Here is a 20,377-nt window from a genome sequence, read left to right on the forward strand (position 1 = left end):
TGGTAGAGAAAAAATGGTGACCGAAAAATGGCACAGACTGTAATTCAAAACATGTTGATGCTTTTAAACGCGTTTACTGAACAATGAAGGGAGAGACTTTTCCAATTAGTGTAAAATAGCCTTACCACATGGTAAAGGTGATGACTGTGTGTTTTATTGCCAATTCAATTTTTTCTTGATAGGACCTAAGTCTGGCCTCTCATTATTTATCCAAGTCTCCTATATTTTGGCAGGTATCCGTACGTCTTTACTTATCATAGACTGAGATAAATATGAGAATAGGATGTGATTCGAAATAACTCTATTTTAAGTCTACATGGCTTCTATGCTTAAGTATATGGCAGGATATGACATATTTAAACTACTTGAAGTGCTTTTGCTTTATGTCGCTTGGCACTGTGACCAACAGACCCTGGTCAATCTTGGTCACCCTGTTTCAATATGATGCATCTATTAAGCGCTCCTCATGTTATTTTTCTTGACAAATCATCAGCCTTATTAGTCTCTCTTTGGTATTTAGGAGCTGCAGGCTTAGGGTGTTGTTGGTGTTTTCTCTACGGAGTAAACAGTCAGACTGAGGTACAGGGCTTTAGAGAAGGTAGTTAGTATGTGAGTGGGAGGTTTTGATGGTTGTTCAGGGACATTTACATCACCGGAGTGAAGGCACGTGATTGAGGTAGGGAGTGTGGAAAAGAGACAAAGTCAGATGGAGGCATCGGTTTGGACTTTTGTGGTGGTGGGGTGGGGGTCAGGCAGGAATGTGAAAAAGTTTCATGATGCTCGCTTAGTGGGTGACAGGTGTGGGTGGGTTAGAAGGGTACCTGCATCCATGTCATTGGGCCACGCACTGGACTGGGAGGAGCTGGCAGCAGGCGAGCGTCCAGGGTAGAAAACATCATCTGTGGGGCTCTCCAGCTCACTGTCGTCTAATGACTTCCTCTTGGTGGAGCTGAGGCCATGGGGAGGATGTTCGGACGAGAGGGGGGGGGGGAGGTGGGAGGCAGAAAGGGGGGGGAGAGGAGGCAGGATTTTTAACAAACATATAATGGCAGGGACTGCATGGATCAAGGCTAAAATACCTTGCAGAAGTGAAGTAATCACATAAGGAGGCACTTTAATGCTAAAAGAGGCTTCAAATTTTGCATCTTAGTGGAAACAATAATACTGTTGCAAAGTCTTGGAGCTGAACAGACACAGCACAAGAAATGTCAAAACCACAAATGAAAAAAGGGGGAAAAAGAAAGAAAAGTTAGGAAGCAAAGACAGCCACACAGTAAGACTCTCTCTCTCTCTATGTGTATGTGTGTGTCTGTGTGTTTTTCAGTGCGTGTGTCTCATTAGTTTGTGTCTTTGTGGGTGTTTATAACTACCTCCGCGGAAGGTTTGCGTACAACTCCACCTCAGACCTAAAGTGACAGCAGGTGACAGAGGTAAGAAGAGAGAAGGAGACAAGTTAAGAAAGACACAAAAAGAGGAAAAAGCAGAAAGAGCCATCACACATTCATAAAGAGGAGAGCAGATATACACATATATATATGAAGAGGCTCAAGACAGCTTCAAAGACTGGGAATGGACTGTAGTGCTAAATGCCGTTTATAGCATGAAACCTCAATGAAATGGCGTACTTTACTTGCCAGTAAAGTCACCCTTGCGCTAAGAAGCGATATAACGTTGGCAGATATTACTGTGATTTCACACTTCCCTCCAGTCTGCCCTTGGCTTCACAGCGAATCACATGCTAAGGTAGCACTACTACTGCCACATGGTGGCTTCACCCACAAGAGACTCTACTAATGGCGGATAGCTGGCCTTGTATAATGGCCACTGGTGTTTCCTGGGCAGCATACATCTCTGTACATCCGTACTCTACTGTTGTCTGTGTGGAATCAAAGGTGGGGCTGCGTACCTGGTAGAAGGAGGGGAGGTGAGGGAGCGTCGCCCCAGAGCCACCTGGTTGATGTTGTAGTAGCTGGGACTGCTGTCCAGGTCAGCCAGTGAGAAGTTAGGACCTGACGCGGTGGCTACAGGAGCTGGCAGAGAGAAAAATAACATGGTGCTGATTTGTTGCAGTTTTTAGTCCCAATCAGGAAACAAATACAATTTAAGACACAAATCACTGTATGTGTTATGTAAGTGTTTTTAATTCTTTAATTTCCAGGTTCCTACGGCTTTTTCTGTGGCATTTTTTCTACTTACTCTGTGACACTCTGACCAGCTCTGCCACGTTCCACACCCCTGAGGTGACGAAGCAGTCCTGGAAACTCAGGTGCCCTGTACAGAAAACGATGTGATCATAGCTTACATACACACAGAAAAACTTCACTACACAAAACAACACTACATCAGAAATTCATGGAATAGTGTTTGAAAAAAAAAAAAAAAGAAATTGGAAGAAACCCTGAAAATCATATCCCTTACAGGGGGCGACCATCTGCAACTATGTTTGTGGATCAACATCTGTGTGAGTGTGTTTGCTAATTGGATCTATAATTGGAAAATGTTAAGACTGATAAGCATGATGGAATCAATTCTAGTATGCTAATTTGACAGTGTTTGGACATGGGTGTGGGTGTGTGTGTGTGTGTGTGTGTGTGTACCTACCATTGGGCGGTGGTTTGATGTCTGTGTCCCCCTGTTGGCTGGAGCTGTCTGATTGTCCGGATTCTGCACAGAAACAGAGACAGGGAGAAGAGAAAGACAAATGGTTAGGATCTGGTTTCTGTGCTAAAAAAAAAGTAATCAAAAACATACTGGTAAGTGTACAATGTCTCTGTGAATCATATGTATTCATGCTGCCAAGACTGTGATATTTAAGGTGTGAGAGGGAATAAGAGAGACTTGCAGTATGTGCTGGGGTATACAAGTTGTGAGTGTATATGTGTGTGGATGTTTGTGTGTGTGGGAATTCACACATTTTTGTGTGACAGTCTTGTATCTAAGAATGTTCTCTCCCATCTCCCTCTGTCCCTCCTGACTTAAGGTGCAATGATTTACAGTTTGCTGCTATGCCATTTAGTATCTAACCACGCAATCATATCCCTCACCCTAATCCTGTTTAATACCTTCTTGCTGGTAGGGATTTAGTCTGCATAAACAGAGCACCTTACATGTATGTGCACACACACATACACGCACGCACACACACACACACACACGCACACAAACACACACCCACACAACCATGCACACTCTCTCTCAATCTGTTTCTTCCTTTAATTTTTGTTTTGTACTTTAATACATGATGTAATTTCTGCATGGACACACACACACACACACACGCACACACACACGCACACAGACCTTGTGAAAAGGCTGACCATGTCTGTCTGACCCACGGGATCTGAGGCAGAGTGTGTTAAAGTTTAGGCAAAAAACTGTTCCTATTGGGATCAAATGACAGGAGAGTGATGCAAACACACACCTGTTCTGACTGGTGTATGAAAGCATGGAGGCTTCACTCACATGAGCAGACACAAACATGCCAAATCTTGGCAACAAGCGGCCGCAATTAGACATGACGGAGCTGCAGGCTGAAAGAGGAGGGTGCGAGATGAGGTTTTGTAACATGAGAACTGAGCAAAGTTGGTCAAAAGAAGGTGCCTTCTTATCCTCCTATGTTTGTGCATATATAACACAGGCAAGGCAGATCAATGTATTTCCCCGATTTTTTGTGACCACGTGTTGAGGTTGGTGCATATGACTGAGCGCCACTTCCCAGGCTGGTGTGGCGTGGGGGAGGGGGCAATGCTATTGGCCGTCCATTCAGGCCTAGCTAGGCTGAAGCTAGCTAGCAAGCTAGCTAAAGGAGGTGTTTATCTGCAGGCTGTAGGTGATAACAGAGCACACAGACTCCTGCCAGCAGCACTTGCCTTGCAGCCACACTAAGCCACAGATTACTGAGCAGAAACAATAACAGACCTGTCTCGCTGCCTACGAAGCACTGCTTATCCACAGAGAGAGAGGCGAGACAGACGAGAGCGAGAATGAAAGACAGAAAGAGCACAGAAATGAAAGAGAGCCTCTTTTTTCCCCTCTCTTCTCATGCAGAATCTCTCGCTCTTCTCTGTCTCTCACTGGCTGGGTGTAATCCTGGCAGCCATCTTAGAGCTTGGCAGCCATCTTAGCATTGGCGGTAGCGCCACATTCCAGCTAACTGACGGCACTCACTCCAAACATACGAGGCTGCGCCCCCGCCATGCACGCACCGAGACACTTTCAAACACACACACTCATACGTGGACAAACATTGAGGTACACACTCAGTGTAAACATATATGATGGCCAATGAAAGCTGTTGAGAAAACAACCTGACTTCACTGGACTTTTTACCGTCGTGTAGTATTTCACCACAGAGCTCTACAATATTGTAAACACTATTTCTCACACCATACATGCACTGGTTGGATACACAGCCACCTTACTGTATGTACAGTATGCTTGAGAGATATCTGATCTGATGCAGGGTGTGCTCTGCTGGCACAAACCTTCACAAGACTTCAAAGGAGCGCACCTTCACGGGTGGAGGTTTACGGTACAAATATCATTTCCAAAGTGACTTGAGCAAGACTTTCTTCATGTTTTGCAAATATGAAATGTAGATTGTGTTTGTCTGATTGCATCCGTCTGCTGACAAAACTAGTGCCAAGGCCATCAAACCTATATATATTTTTTTGACTAATAAGTTTAGTGTGGGATTGACACCAAGTAGAACCATGTAATTGACACCATGGGACTGCTATCTCACTGGTATCTTTATTTGTAGACCTTTCTTTACAATACCATAATATCCCCTACTCTGGAAACATGCACTGTATATCTTACTAAGAGAGAACAATTGTATTTCAATGTAGACCTATCACATTTTGGAAAAACCCTGCACTTGGAAACCCTGCCCTTACGGTTTCTTAAATCGCCTATTGTTGGCCTGTCATGACCCCAACACGTTATGCTGTTGCCGAGGTGTGAAAGACCAAGAGTGAAAACTGAGGCTCGCGGTAGATAAGAGACTGTCAGGCAGATATGTGCAGTGGCAGGGACACTGATAGCTGTCCTCAACATCACCCCGAGGCCCCGACCGACCAAACCACATCAGCTCTCAGAGTAAGGCATACATATTGTTGGTTTAAAAACAGATACCATGACTCCTATTTTTAGAGAAGAGGTTTGTAGACATGCTCTGTGCAGACTACAGAGAAAGAGTTTATTCACCTCTTGAATAGCTGTCCTGGAGACTGCACAATAAGATGACCTACCTAGATACTGGAGATTCTGGAGTTCTGCCTCTAGTGAGCTCAGACTCCTTAGCCAACAAACACTGTACTTACAACACAGCACTGCATCATTCAGTAGAAATCAGTGCTTCTGTTGAGTTCAGCAGTTCATCATATAGCTGGGTAAAAAGTGAGGAGGACAGGGGTAGAGGGAGGTAAGACAGAGGAGGTCTGGTTGCTGGTTATCACCGCTCTGCCAGCTGCAGCCTCCAACAGCAGCCGCAGCCCCCTTTCCCCCCTCCCAGCCTCCTAACCACACATCCAGCCCCTTATCTTCCCACCGCAGCCCCCCAAAGCCCTCCCTTCAGCAACCCCAATCATAGTCCTGCAGCCCCCCCGGATGCCCCTCTACCTCCACCGCCAGCAACCCCATCTCTAACCTCAAACCTTCCTGCCTGCCCTGCACCGCCCTCAAACCTGTGCATTGAGAAAGAACTACCAAAAGACAAAAACAGAATGTGCACAGTGTGACCTGGTGATGTACACATATGAACAAGAGGCACGTGCAGAACTGTTTTTTTTTTTTTTTACATCAAATGTAAGCTTTTGTCTCCATTAAAGCTTTTGTACTTGGGGCCTAATTTGGCACCGTATCCTACACCTGTCTCACCTGGTTTTACACATCTTAAAGCCCTAGTCACAGTTGGGGCGATGGGGTGCCACAGTCATCAGCCAGACAGGACTTTCCCCTCCAACTTTTAAGATTTAAATGCAACCCTTGTCAAAATTCATGCTTTTGCAACACTAAATCTTGCTCTGTCTTGTAAAGCCAAAGTAAATGAGTGGCTAGTGAAGAGAGTAAGATCCAGTCCAAGTAAGATGAAAAGATAGGGATAGTTTTTGTAGGGGTTAGCCGACCAAACCTGTGCTAATATTGGACCTAAAGTTGATGACTAACTGTTTGCTAACACATTAGCCCTTTATCACTTGATACGTTGGCCTGCTGTGGTGAGTTTGTGTTGGAGTGTACTTTCTATGTGTAGTGGTTCTTTGTGACTGCAGCTCAACGACGACTGCTGTCAATGGTTGCTGATTGCAGAATTTCCCTACAGGCTTCTGGGGCAGATCTCACGACCCTCACCACAATCAACATAACCCCAGTCATCATGGCCTGGACATGCAGTACTGTACCCCCCCCCACCACCACCACCACTGTGGTCGCTCTCTTCCTCTCACAATCCTTCCATCCATCACTGTGTGGCTTAACTCTTACCATCTCTCTAGCATCCGGCACATATTTCTGTGGCTTTCCTCTGAATCAATTCAATCTGTACGGCATTCTCATCATCATCATTTTTCCTCTTATATGACTTTCTCATCTGGTCTTCTATAACCATCTCCATGCCTGTTCTCAACCTACACAGTCACAATCACTCTCAAGCAACTCTTCAATTCATTCTCTTCACTACTCTACTCCTCCCCTGTGACTACCTCCTGCACTGCTGCCCATTACCCTGTCTATCACATCACCCATTCCACCGAGCCACCAACTGACCCGCCATCTATCCATCCATCCCTCCATCCATCCATCCGTCCGTCCGTCCGTCATGGACTCGGCTTTGGCTCAGTGACCTGTAGGGTTCTGTTGTTGATGGGGGTCAAACAGAGTTGCCAGTCTGTCACCCCTCGTAGTGAGCAGACAGCCACCAGAGCAGCGCAAAGCAGGAAACTAAAGCTGAGCTGAAAAAAGCCCAGATTAAAACAAATTCAAACATGACCTAAAAGCGCTGTGCATCCTACAGCAACAGACAAAAACCCAAAATGCACAAATTAAATTTTACCAAGTGTGGAAACATATGAGATAATGATTATAAATTTGAGATAAAACCGAAAAAAAAAGTCAAGGTCAAAATTAAAGAAGTGACAAGTGGGTTTCTGCAGTGGCAAGCCACTGTTTGACAGATGCATAAACAGTGCTAAAAAAAAAATTCTCACTCGTAACATTAACTTACAAACCAACAAGTGAGCTAATGTACTCTGTAGCCACATCAAACCAGTGTCCATATGTGCATGCATGCACGTGTGTAACTACGTGCATGTGCGCAGACTGTTGGTTCACAGAGATTCCTCTTCCTTGTTGGAACAAATGTCAACTCTACTCTCCCCCTCTCTTCGCTTCTCCTCCCCAAAACACAGGATAACGCGGTACAGCCTCCCAATTGGGTTTCGCTTAAGAGGTTTATCGGTATGTTGCTAAACATTCTGACCTTTTTTTAATCCTTAATGCGCTTAAAATGTTCCAAACCCTCCTAATCCCCCCGGCTATCCCACACAGATGTTCACTCAGCTCTTTTATTGGACGTTATTTTATTTTATTTTTTTATTTTTTATTTATATATTTTTTCTTGTCTTTTTTTTTTTTTTTTATTATTTAAGTCTGTGTCATATGAGGGTATATTTCTGTTTTTAGTGTTAAGAAGTCTTTATCATTGCTACTGTTTAGTGTGTGTGTATGTGTGTGTGTGTAAGTGAGGAGTCGCTTTTGTCCTAAATGTGTTAACCAGATCCCCATGTGGTGAACCAGAAGTGTGAACGTGACCTTTTCAAATGTTTATTCTGTTAGAAGCAAAAACTTATAAGTTACTTAGAAGTGAAACTTGAAATTTGAGAGATTAAAAATGTCAGTGGAACTGAAATATTTATGGTGAAATTAGGTATTACATGTATATAGAAAACACTGTTTACATAGAGCATTACATTTTTATGTGCGTATGTATGTACAAATGAATGAATGAATAAATGAACGTATGTATGTATATATGCATGCATGTATATATGTATGTATGTGTGTGTGTGTTTGTGTCCCTGTATCACTGTGCCACTGTGCCAGGCAGGCAGGCTGCGTGGCGAGGTGGCAGAGTAGGGCTCTGTGTGTGTGTGAGTGTGTGTGTGTGTGTGTGTGGAGCAGGTGTGCCTGGCCGCCCTGCGCAGCTTGCTGCCCATCTGTGCTCCCGTCTGTGTGCCGCCTGCGCCCACGCTCTGCCAACAGCACCACACCACGGCAAGAAGACCCAGGAGAGAGGGATGCTGAGAGACAAGGGGAGGGATGGAAAGAAAACGAGAGATGGAGGGGAGGAGGAGAAGAGAGGACTGAGGGGTAAGGATGGAGGGAGGAGCGGGGGGGGGGGGGGATTACAAGGCTGGGGGCATGGAGGATGGGGAAGGGAGCAAAATAAAGTGGGAGAGGGAAAAGGAGGGGGTTTATGGGTCTATGGGTCTAGAGAGTATGCATGAACTCTCAGCGAATGGGTAGAGTGGGTGATAGTGAGAGGGTGGGGTGCTGAGTGGAGGTTTGGGGGTGTATGTGGCTGGCTGGATGCCCGTACACCCCCCCCCCCCCCAACCTCCTCCTTTATCCTCTTCACTCCTTCCCGTTGTTCCTCCCTCTCTCCATTCATCCTCTTATCCTCACCCCAGCATCACCTCTTGGCTCCATCGGTGCAGATTACTGTGGACTAGTGTGACACAGCTACACAGTATTCTGTTATGTCTCTCCATCACTGGGTTGGGACCTAACAGTGGGTTATATGGACCTCCTACAAATGGGTTCCTAACGGTTTCTTGACACATGTCTTATCCAATGATATTGTCTTCTAAAAAGTCACCCGGGTATTCCCAAGCTGCTACTATATGAGCTGGGCTGATTATAAGGTTGTAGGCCCAGAGGTAGTATCCCCAAATGGGGTAGATTATATTAAATTACCCTACCCAATGGCCTATAAAAAAAATCAATTTTGGGAAATTCCAAGAGTAATTTATGCATAGCAAGGGTGTAAAATGACTTCCCATGAGAGTTATGAACTTAAGTACAGGATGTGTGAATCTACAGGGAAGTGAATGTATGGATTAGGCCATAGGTTTCACAAGTTTATATAAAACTCACTGTTGTTGCTCTGTGTTGGATTCGTCATTAGGCTCTTTTCCTTGAAGTGGTCTGTCCTCAAGACAGCTTCCACCATTTGATTCGTTTCATTCAATTCTTTTTTAACAAGATGCTCCAAACAGCCAGTTTATCAAGGCTTAACATATTTTTTTCATCCATGTTGCCTTGCTTTACAATTTTATTGCATTTAGCTGAAAATGATTCATGGACTTAGCATCCACACACGTGCCATGGATTGTTTCCTTAAAACAGACCATGTGAAACAATGCATTGTGTTAACATTGCCAGTATTTAGCAGCTTGTAAGCTTGTTCTGCACATATTGAAGGAAAAATGGATGCAGATGAAGTGAAGAATAAAACAGCATCAGGAGAATTACTTTTGTCCAGACGGAGCACAAAGGGTATGCTTGCAACTCTTGCTTGAACAAAGCATATCCATGTATTTCATTAGCTTATCAAGTTCTTAACTTACATACACATTTAAAACAGGACTTTTGATTATGGATCCAGGACATTTTTATTATGGTTAGCCTGAATTTATGCAAAGATTTTGGTGTAGGACCGAACTTTAAATTATACATTTCAAACACTAATTGTTAGTGGTTCATGTTCTGGGTAAATCCCATTGGTGCCAGACAATATATATAGTTATATATACAATATATATAGTAGTTAAGTTTGTAAGAACCCAAGAAGCTTAAATGTATCCAAAGAAAAAAAGCTAATTTGGAATTCAATCAGGAGCTCAATGCAAAACAAAACAAGAGCCTATGCTATACCATTCTATAGGTTGTAATTTCCTTTAGGCAGCTAAAAACCTTAACGTAGCATTAATATAGTTTGTGAGACAGGCAGCCTTGTTAGTATCCCATTTGATCATTGCATTGCAATGTAGTCACAGGCGCCTCAAACAGAACTCTGATTCATAATTAATATGGATAGTTGAGTCCAAATCTGTGCTTTGGAGTCAAGACGGCCGCTCGAAGTCCTGAAGGACCGCTAGGACTCAAGCAGTAAGAATTCCACTTAAACAGACACAACACACACTTATACAAATGTAGTCTTGCAGCTGCCACGTGTAAATTGGAGAAAGCACACAAAGCTCTGATATGACATGTATCTGACTTGGTTGATTAAATTAGATTTCTAAAACTCTTTAAAGCACAAAGAATTAGTTTAAAAGTAACGCTTACGTGTTAAGATATGAATGTAGATGTATTAAAAAGAACATGTTAGGAAAGTGTAACTAAGCTGAATTAATGTGTTCAGCCTGTGTGTGCATGTGTGTATGAATATGTGCTTACTGTAAATGAGTATAAGCGCTTTGCATTCATGTATGTCTAAGCTGCTTCATTAGCAGAGGCCTGGGTGTACTGCACGTGTGTGCGTGTGTGGTTGAGGCTGGGGGCCCCCAGCACGGTTCATGACCCAGCCTAACAGAGTGTGAACGTCCCCCTGCTGAGCTGATACTGATATAACTGTCCTGTAAGTGGTGTTGACACCGGCATTATTACCCTGTCAGCCTCCATCTCTACTCAGCTTAAAGGCGTCAACTGGGGCGGGGGCCCAAGTGTGCTAAGGACCAGTGTCTCTGCACAGCCCTGCTCCAGCCCAAATAAATACAGTTGCACAAAGGCCGGAAAGGGAAAGAGAAGGGGAACACTGGGGAGGGAGAAGGAAGGAGGAAGAGGGGGGGGGCAGTGGGGGCACACTTACTGTTGCTGCTACCTATGCCGCTCTCACAAGATACAAACATCAGAGAGACACTCGCACTGAATGGGTCGCTGCAATACAGGGTTATTGCCACCAGGTGGCATTTTCCTGGCACATAGGGAGCATGATGAAATGCAAATAAAGCAACAAGGCCTTGGGCCAGGCGTCTCAGCTAGCTCAGACTTCACTCTCTAGACTGTAGAGAGAAGCAGGCCAGGAACGGAGAAAAAGGGAGACAAAGAGATGAAAAGGAAGAGAGATGTGATATGAATAAAATCAAAGTGAAATATGGAGCCGTGAATATTATTGAGATGTGAGTAGGAGCTTATCCCTTCTGCATTTTGCCCTTAGATAGCAAGATCCAACACATAGCGTGAACACTATCATGTTCAAATAGAGTGTTTCAAATCAAAATGCCTCCGACTCTCCAACATCAGGAGCTGAGCGCTGTTAGACAAAGAGCCAGTTAGAGAGGGGCAAACCTACCAGAGAGTGCAGAGACATAAAGATATGTGAGCCGGGGTAATGTAGATTTGCAAGAGAACAGAACACGGTCAGAAAATGAAAAAAAAAGAAAAAAAAAAGAAAAACAAAGACATAGCACTGTGACAGAATGCATATTTGTAACAGAGGAGAACAGCAATAAAAGAATGAGAAAGCTTTGCAGAGAGAAAGCAGAGAAAAAAGAAATTTCAAGCAAGCCTGGGAGAATGTATGAGGGAAAGCAGAGCATGAAAATAAGTCATGAAGCCAAAACTATGCAACTTTGTTTTACTCTGGGTTAAGCTTTGCAGTATCTAGCACCATCTACTACAGACAAACTCTTAACTTAAGAGGAATGCAAGACAGTAGTTGAGATATAGCAGATGAAAGACAGCAAAGAGAGGGGAATTCGAATAAAGTAAACACTACAATGCAGAGCAGCTGAGTGCAGCTTTGCAAACAGAAAGTTGGAAATATCGCAGAGAAAGTATAGTACAGAGCTGAATATGGAGTTGGGGAAGGCCTGTGTTGAGACTTGGATTTCTCCTCCCTCGGTCCCTCTTCCTGCTGGCTCATATACACACTGTGGGTCTTTGTGCTGAGGCTGTTACACACACTTCCTGTCTGGCTAGCAGAGGGGTGCTTTAAGGTAAGCCTCTCCCATGTTCTAGCATTGGAGCTATCCTCTTCTCTTCCTGTATTATACTTCATATTTGCTCCTTTATCCATATTCATCTATCTGGCTGCAACACATCATTCATTTCCAATTTTAAACAACTTCAAACACCTGCTTTCTGCCCACATCCTTGTCCATTTAACATTATATTCATTTTGAGTGTTGTGTTTTACATGCCTCTTTCACTGGTACTCTTTTCCTCACTTTTATCCCCCAAGCTCTTTGCATTTCTTTACAAGATATATAAAAGAAAGTGAATTACACTAATAGAACGCCGGAGCACTTGCACAGCCAAGGACACGTTGATAAGAGTGAAAAAACATCCTCAACACAGACACACACACACACACATGCACACACACTCACAAAGTGATACTGAGCAAGGTTGCCAACTCCTCCAAAGGCACTACTGAGATAACAGTGATAACAAACATTCTTCCTGCAGCCAAGTCGTTTTCTCCCGAGGAACACTTCAATGAAAATTCAGAGCAAATGTGCCACTTCATGAACATAACAATACGTCAAAAAGTCAGCTGGGTGAATGTGCTGCACTGGAAAGCAAGAGACCCAATTACAGAAGATCTCTTAAGTTCTTTGCTAATGAGAAATGCGATGATGAAAGTAAAAAAATAAATTAAAAAAAAAAATCCATCCATTTGAATGCGTTTGAAAGTAAGTATTTTTCTGTTGGGAATGCGAAAAAGTCATAATCAGAATTCTTTTCTGTGAGAAAAAACTTTTCAATATAATTAGGATTAAGTCATTTCACTGCGACAGTGTAATTTCAATATAGTGTGGTGCACAGTGACACAGGCAGTTATATACAGTAGGTATTGGACATTGTTGCTCCCTGCTGGGTTGTACACATACAGTGCAGCACTCAGTGGGCTGGACACTGACACAATATGTGTCTCAGTGGGAAGTGTGAACAATCCAAGTGACTCAGTCCTGTCAATCTGTGCCAAGAGGACAGAGGGAGGGTGGGAGGCAGAAAGTAAGAGGGCTGTGGGAGGTGGGGGGTGAGGGGAATCAAAAGAAAAGGAGGAGCAGGGATGCTAGCAGGAGAGGAGGAAAGGAGCTGTTGGCAAGAAGAGGAGGAGAGTGAAAACAGTGAAGGATATAATGGCTGTGTATATAATATTGTATATATACATGGAGGCAAACTCCAGGAGACCAAACTTGATCAAAGAGGTCACGCTGTCACGTTGACAACACACAAACACACACACACACACTCACAGAAGAGCGGAAGGACATGGAGCTAGTGCTGCCAAGCGGTGGTCACCTTTGACCCTTTGGCACTGTAGCTAGAGATGATGCCAGCCAGACAGCTCAACGCAGGAAGTAGAGCAAACAGTGTGTTTGAATGTGCTTATGTGTGCGTGTGTGTCTTTGTTTGTGTGTACACAGGGGTGTGGACACACACTGGCCAATCACAGCCACAAAGTCAGATCGTATGAGCCAATGAGAGCAAAGTTTGACGAGGTTGACATGGGTTGATGTTCGCTCACTTTGTGCCATGTCAACATACATTCGTGATGGTGGTTGTGTGCATTTGTTTCAGTGTGTTGGGTGTGTATGCTGGTGTGTCTGAGTGTATTTGAGCGTTGCTACGCAGACTGAGGATTACAGACCACGCAGGAAGAATGTGGGAGGGAGGCGGAAGAGAGGAAGCGAGGGGGAGGGGAGGAGAAGAGAGGAGAGGAGAGGAGAGGAGATATGACACATAAATGGCAGAGAAGGCAGAGTGTGAACTTGTGCCCTTGAGTGCCAAGTCTCATGGCTCATAGTGCCCACACTTCAGCCACACACAAACACAATATATATAAGAGATGAAAGAGCGCTCAAAACGACATATGCCGCTTGGTAATGTTTACACACTTTCACATAAACACACACACACACTTGAGGCACTCTTTGTCCATTGTGTAGCCTGATGGTGGGGGGGGCAGATGGAGAGAGTGGTGAGGGGCAAAGGGTGAGGTCATGTGAGGGAACTGGAGCCTGGCGCGATGGCCAGTCTGAAGTCAACCCAGTAGTCTGTATCACCAGCAGATGACCCAGCGAGGATGTTCTGGAGTGTCTGTGTGTGTTTGAATGTCACGTTTGATGAGGAGCTCCAAATAAAATGGGTGAATGTTATGAGTATGGATGTAAAGAAGATTAATGAAAAGGGACTGTGGTGCCGTGGCCCATGAATCAACAGCTTGGCTGGAGGATTCTCAGTAAAACATTCAACCAGGAAATTCTTCCCAAATGCAATCACACAAACACAGGTGAGCCCGTAAATACCACTAAAAAACCAGGTAGAACGATAAAATATTTAGAAACAAAATCACCCACCCAAAAGGGATTTGTGTGCGTCTGTGTGCATATGAGATGAGTACTGATGATGAACACATGTACCAAAGCCACACTCACACATGTATACTGACACATGCTGAGTGGTAATAAAGTAAAAGAGGATTACAGCTTGAGGAGGGGACAATTTCCAAAAAAATTTAACATGCATCCATACATGCATGCATTCATACATACATACATATATAAGGGAATGTCACTCAGTTACTGTAGTTCTATGAAAAAAAGACAATGCACAAACAATGTGAACAAATGGTGATTGAGCAAATGCTAGGATAGCTCTTAACAGCTTGGAGTCGGGACAAAAAAGTGATGGCACAAACACAGACAAGACAAACAAGATAAACCAATCAGGATGTAGATGTACAGTAAAGCAGACCACCATCTGTTTGGTGGTATAGGCACTCATTGGGGCGCTGTAATGCTGCCACATAGGTTCAATGAGCGTGAGAGTGAGAGAATGAGAAAGACAGAGAAATGACGTCTACCTGAAGTGTGTGTTTATGGTCAATATGTTTATATGTACAAAACACTAAACGCACATTTTTTCCCCCCACACTCTTTTGCCAAACATCCTATTTTCACTCTGTCCCCAGAAAAGGGCGCTCAGTCTGGGCAAAGGACAGCAGGCGACTCCAAGGCTTCTGCCAGACAACAGAGGCCTACAGTGTTTTTAGACTTTGAATCACAGACAAAGCTTGTGTGTACCCGCTGAGCACAAGTCACTAAAACACCACACACTAAACATTTGTATGCGTGTGTGGGTGTCTGTCCTCGTCTGTTTGCCCTATTCATTTCCCATTTATTTCTTTCCCCCTCTTCCTTTTTCTCTTGTTGTCTTACTTCGCCTATATCTTTCCACGCGGAGACCAGATAGGCATTCTTCTATCGATTGATCTCGCTGTGCGTATGTGTTTGTTCGCGTATGAGCGTTTATATAAGGATCACATCCCCCACCACCTCGCAGCGCTTAGCCTGTAAGCCCATCCCGCTTAACGTCTCCTCACTAATTCTAATTCTAAATCTAATTCACCTCCTTACCACAATCACCCCACACATCATCCCTGTACTCGGCTAAGCTACACACAAAGACACACAGACACAATATCTGATTGGCCACATGGCAACTGGACCACCGTATTTGACTGTGCTCTATAGTTAATCCATACTAATAGCGCTTTGCTTAGCTTCAGCCTATGACCCTAATCAATTAAATTTAGTCTAACCCCACATCCAAAGCCTGCCAAAACAGCCTTCCCACAAACACCTGATACTCATTTTGGATTCTAATACAGGACACAAGAACAGAAACACAAACAAAACGTTAATACCACCGTTTATTATTCTCCTCACCAAATGAGCAGAATTCATAAAATAGACATATGAGCCTTTATCCACACTACATAGATCTATAAAATGGGAAGCAATGTGTGTGTGTATGCTCGGACAGAGGTTGTGTGTGAGCAGACCTGATCCCCTGTAATCTAACCAGTGATGTAATGCCTGGTGCAGCCACCATAATATGTTACATAACCTTATAACAGGCTTACGTACCCTTGAGTTCACAGGGTTCAGTATGAATGGTTGTTTTGTCGGAACTAGATGTAAAAAGATCAAGATATGAAATAATTCAATAGTCAATAATAAGCTACTCAAATCAACAAGGCCACTGAAGCCACTGAGGAATTGCCACTTGGTGCTGTTATGTAAAAATTGAGTACCTGCAATCAGCCCAGAGTATTTTCAAAAAGTGTCAAGAGTCATCATGCAGCTCCACTGCGAAGGGGACCCGTTTAAAAGACCGAGCTTTACCAAGGTCTAGTAGATGCAGAGCAGCGGCACTTACACAAATGGCTACATTCAGCCCCTAAAATGGCTATAGTCAAATCAGTATTAACATACCCACTCACAGCATACCTCCTCTGCCCCCAACTGTTCTTAGCTCAGAGGGAAAAGCTTTTGATTTGGTTGTGACTGGCAGCTCATGTAAACACTGCATCAGCTAGTGAGCGATAGTGGAGACCGGGAGAGAGTTGAACGCCTGCCAAAAGCTGCAAAGCCAAGTTTGGCCATATAGCACACTGTACGTGCGTGCATGTATATGTGTATGTGTGTGTGTGTGTGCGCGTGTGTGGATGTGTGGTGAAAAGGGGGTTTGTATGTACAGGCATGAGTGTGTACATACACTATGTGAGCACATGTGTGTCTGTGTTTAACCCATTTACGTAACAGACGGGGTCCCTGGGTTCAAGCAAATTTAAAGACTGAGCGAGCAAGCAAGAAAGGCGGAGAGAAAAAGAAGTCGAGGAAGGAGCTATACAGGGAGGGTGAAAGAGGGGGGCAGGCCAGCAAGTTCTGCCAAAAAAAAAAAAGTAGGGATGAGGTGGGTTGAGAATTGTTAGGAAAGACAGCAAGAAGGCAGGAAGGAAAATGTAGGAGTATAGACTTCAGGGTGGATACAAGAAATAAGAAAAAGGAACCTAAGACAGAGAGAGAGAGAAAGAAAACTCCCATTTTTCCACCGCTTTCCTCGTTTCCAAGCACAAGACAGCTCAAGAGTGGAGGCACAAAGCGACAGACACCTGACAAAGGGATTTTGATGGAGGAAGTTTGACGAAGCAGAAGCTGAACAGACTTTCGAGGCCAGATGCAGCGCTGCTTGGACGACACTCTGCTAAGAGATTAGGACACTAAGATGTTGCCCTTGACAGAGAGGAGGAGAGAGAGTCAGACAGCGAGGAGAGTGTGAGAAAGTGGAGAACGAGTGGCAAGGAAGAAAGACCGGGAACCAGGGACAGAAACGGGAGAGAAGAGACAAAAAGCATGAAAGTGAGAGAGAGAGAGACAGAGAGAGAGAGAAACTAGATAGAGAGAGGGTGGAAGAGAGAGAGAGAGAGAGAGAGAGAGAGAGAGAGAGAGAGAAAGGGAGAAAGGGAGAAAAAGAGAGAAGCATGAAGGCTTGTTTCTGGTGGGGCTCCAAGAGCCAGCATCTGTTTGGCTGGGGCTCAGAAAAGTCTAGTGTTTCACCCTGCAGCGCCCGGGGGAATGCTATTCCAGGCTGCATGGGCTTCTATGAAAAACAGCTTTATGTGGAAAAGGGGAGATGGAGGGAACCGGAGAAAGAGAGGCAACAAGGGAAGGAAGGAGAGCAGGAGTGAGAGGAAGGAGGGAGGGAGGGAGAAGGACAGAGGGGAGGAAGAAGAAGAAGAAGAAGAGAGACAGTGGGGAGAAGAAAGGAGTGACATATGGGGGTACATAAGAGATGAAATTATGAAGAGTGGAGTCTGAGTATGAGGAAGACGATGAATGACGAAGTGCAGTGCGCTACGAGATACTTAGAACATGACAATGAGAAAGGACAGAAACAAAGCACAGAGGAAATGGGGGCCCGCACTTTCGTCTGTCAATTTCACCTGTTCGCAATACTTATTCAAACAGCCCCTACTTATTCAAAACTCAAAAAAAAAATAGATTGGAGGGGGGGGGGTAATGAAGCAACCACAAAAAACACACACACACACACAGAGGATTTTTGTCCCTCCTCGGCATCTGGGCTAGGCCAGCTGTGTTGTGGCTCTCAGCTCTGGGCCTCCTCACCTGTCAGTCAGACGGCTGAAACCCCCCAAGGGACAACAAACAGCTGGCAGACAGGTGCCGCTGCTGTCCACCTCCCAAACCAGCACCTGTGTGTGTCTCTGTGTGTTTGTATGTTGATGCATGCTTGATGAAGGAATACCCAGTTAGCAGTGTGATAACTGGGTATTCCTTCTTCTCTCAGAGTGTGTATACACAGCATCGACATGCTCAAACAAACATATCGTTGCACATCTACTGTGGGTTCGTTTTAGAGAGAGACTTATAGGCAGTCGGTCAGTATCTGGTTGCAGAAGACAAACCCCTGTACTGCTCAACAGCAAACCAAGATATGATGTATGATGTTGATATAGTGTGTGTGTGTGTGTGCGTGTGTGTGTGTGTGTGTGTGTGTGTGTGTGTGTTAAGGGGTGGGGGGGTGGAGGGGGGTTATGGTATTAAAGCGGGGCCCTGGGCTTAATCAAAAGCAGAGGCACTTTCCCCTGGAAAAACAATGAGGGAAAGCAAAGTTTACATGAGCTAACTGACAGAGGGGGGGCGGAGGGGTTGCGGAGGAGAGATGGATGGACGGGTGAGGGAAGCTGGAAGGGAAGAAAATAAACATACAGGGGAGTTAGAGCATGGAGATGGATGGAGGGAACAAGAGAGAAAGAACGGAGCGTCAGTGTGACGGAGTAGAACAATGAAAATGTGCTTTTCATTTCTTGATACCTCACCCCCCCATCCTCTCTCCGTCTCTAATCCATCTTCCTCTTTCCTGTCCACTCACTGTATCTCCTGCCTCTATTATATGTTTCTGACACACTTTGTTTTGTGATATGACTTCAGTATTAATTTTCACTGAATTCTGCAGGACAACACCCCCCCCCTCCCCGCCCTCCCCCAACTCTCTCTCTCCGTCTCCCACTCTCTATATTAACTCCCTCTAGATCCCACTGGAACACATAAGCCTGTACTATCCCTGTACTATCAGCTTTGAGGGGATTTCAGTCATTTTAAGGCATTTCACTTGTCCGGCCTGGATTGATGTTGTGCAATGCGGCTCCCAAAACCACCAAACCCACACATAAAGCTGTCCAGGGTTGGCTGAGGACAGACCCGCGAGAGAGGTAGACAGACAGCAAAGACAGACAGACAGACAGACGGTTGTGGAGAGGTGTGAGATGACCACAAGACTTGAAATTAACGTGGAAATGTTACCAGGTTGACGCCAGCTCCAGCAGTGTTTTTGTCCTGGTTGTAGTGTTTGAAGTTCTGCTGTAAGCGGGGTGGGCTGATATAAAACTTTTAAGAGAAGTTAATTTTGGAAATAATTTCAGTCTTCATCCAGCAATTACGATGAGGATTATGGTAAATTCACTGTAAATGCTCCAATATTAAGCTCAGTTTGTCTTTTTTCAGGGGCAAAAGTAAAAGAAAAACTTAATGTGTATATTTTCTAGATGTAGTTTTCTGTTTTAATTGTGCTTTCTAGATTAATTCTTTTAGTCCACCCAAGGAAAAGCACCCTTACAGGATACGGCAGGCATTTTTCTAACTGTCTAATCCAATGAAAAGACCAAAATCAACCGTGCAATTGTCTGTCTCTCCTTCCAACTCCCCTAACCCATCTGAGACACTCAGTCCCAAGGCCATTAGTTCCCACTTGAGATATAAATCTTCACAAACTAATCCCAAATATATAGTTCTGTCTTAATAAGTAATTTCCTAAAACAGCCGGGCAGGTTTTTGTACTTTAGTCAGTATTTACGGCAGTGGGACAGTTTAGTGTCTACGTTCATCATAATGAAGGGACATGTGACCAAGTGCAATGTCACCAGCCTTGTTCTTTAAGCAGGACTAGTGGTTGAACTGGACAGCTCTTAAGTGTGTTTAATACTCCCTCTCCTTGTACGTACTCCTCCAGGCCATGGCCTTAAATGAAAACACATCATCAGTCAACCTGCCTGGTTGAATAAGAGTTAAAGAAAACGCCGTCGTAACGCCGCCGCAGATACAGCATTCTGCATCACCTCAAAGGCTGTGACTCCTCATGCTATCTCTAACAAACACATCATTACTCCTCTCCATTCAGCCCTTTTTGTTTTTGAAGTGTCTCCCTCAGGCGAGGCTAGAAAACTCTAAATATCCTGACTAAGTGACTGGTTTGAGCTTACAAGTGCATTAGCCTTATCTTGGGCTGTGCAGCTCTCCTGGCGATTTATAGCCAAGGACCTTCACAGGGAGTAAAGAGGAGACGATTGCAGACAGCGATAAAGAAAAGACTTCAACCACAGCTGGAGGTCAGAGACTGAACAAACATTTCAAACATTTCGGTATTCAACATTTTCTGTATTTTGCATTCATCCGTCAAAACTGAGATGAAACACTTCTAAGACAAGGCTGATTGATCAATT

At 44.4% G+C, this 20,377-nt stretch overlaps 1 protein-coding gene across 8 annotated transcripts in view; it reads right to left on the minus strand.

The window, feature by feature from the left end:
- nfixa (nuclear factor I/Xa) overlaps positions 1-20,377 on the minus strand; it is a 109,454-nt gene that overhangs the window by 21,066 nt on the left and 68,011 nt on the right. For 6 of the 8 annotated variants that reach the window (XM_070856466.1, XM_070856468.1, XM_070856463.1 and 3 more), the window contains 5 exons: positions 2,602-2,664; positions 2,197-2,271; positions 1,907-2,030; positions 1,371-1,406; positions 822-949 (listed from right to left, as the gene is read on the minus strand). In XM_070856466.1, coding sequence (XP_070712567.1) covers positions 822-949; positions 1,371-1,406; positions 1,907-2,030; positions 2,197-2,271; positions 2,602-2,664 — 426 coding nt within the window. The remainder of the gene's footprint in view (positions 1-821; positions 950-1,370; positions 1,407-1,906; positions 2,031-2,196; positions 2,272-2,601; positions 2,665-20,377) is intronic. The other 2 variants (XM_070856464.1, XM_070856469.1) reach the window with 1 other exon arrangement.

The sequence above is a fragment of the Pempheris klunzingeri genome, chromosome 3 (genome assembly GCF_042242105.1).
Source record: "Pempheris klunzingeri isolate RE-2024b chromosome 3, fPemKlu1.hap1, whole genome shotgun sequence".
Lineage (NCBI taxonomy): Eukaryota > Metazoa > Chordata > Actinopteri > Acropomatiformes > Pempheridae > Pempheris > Pempheris klunzingeri.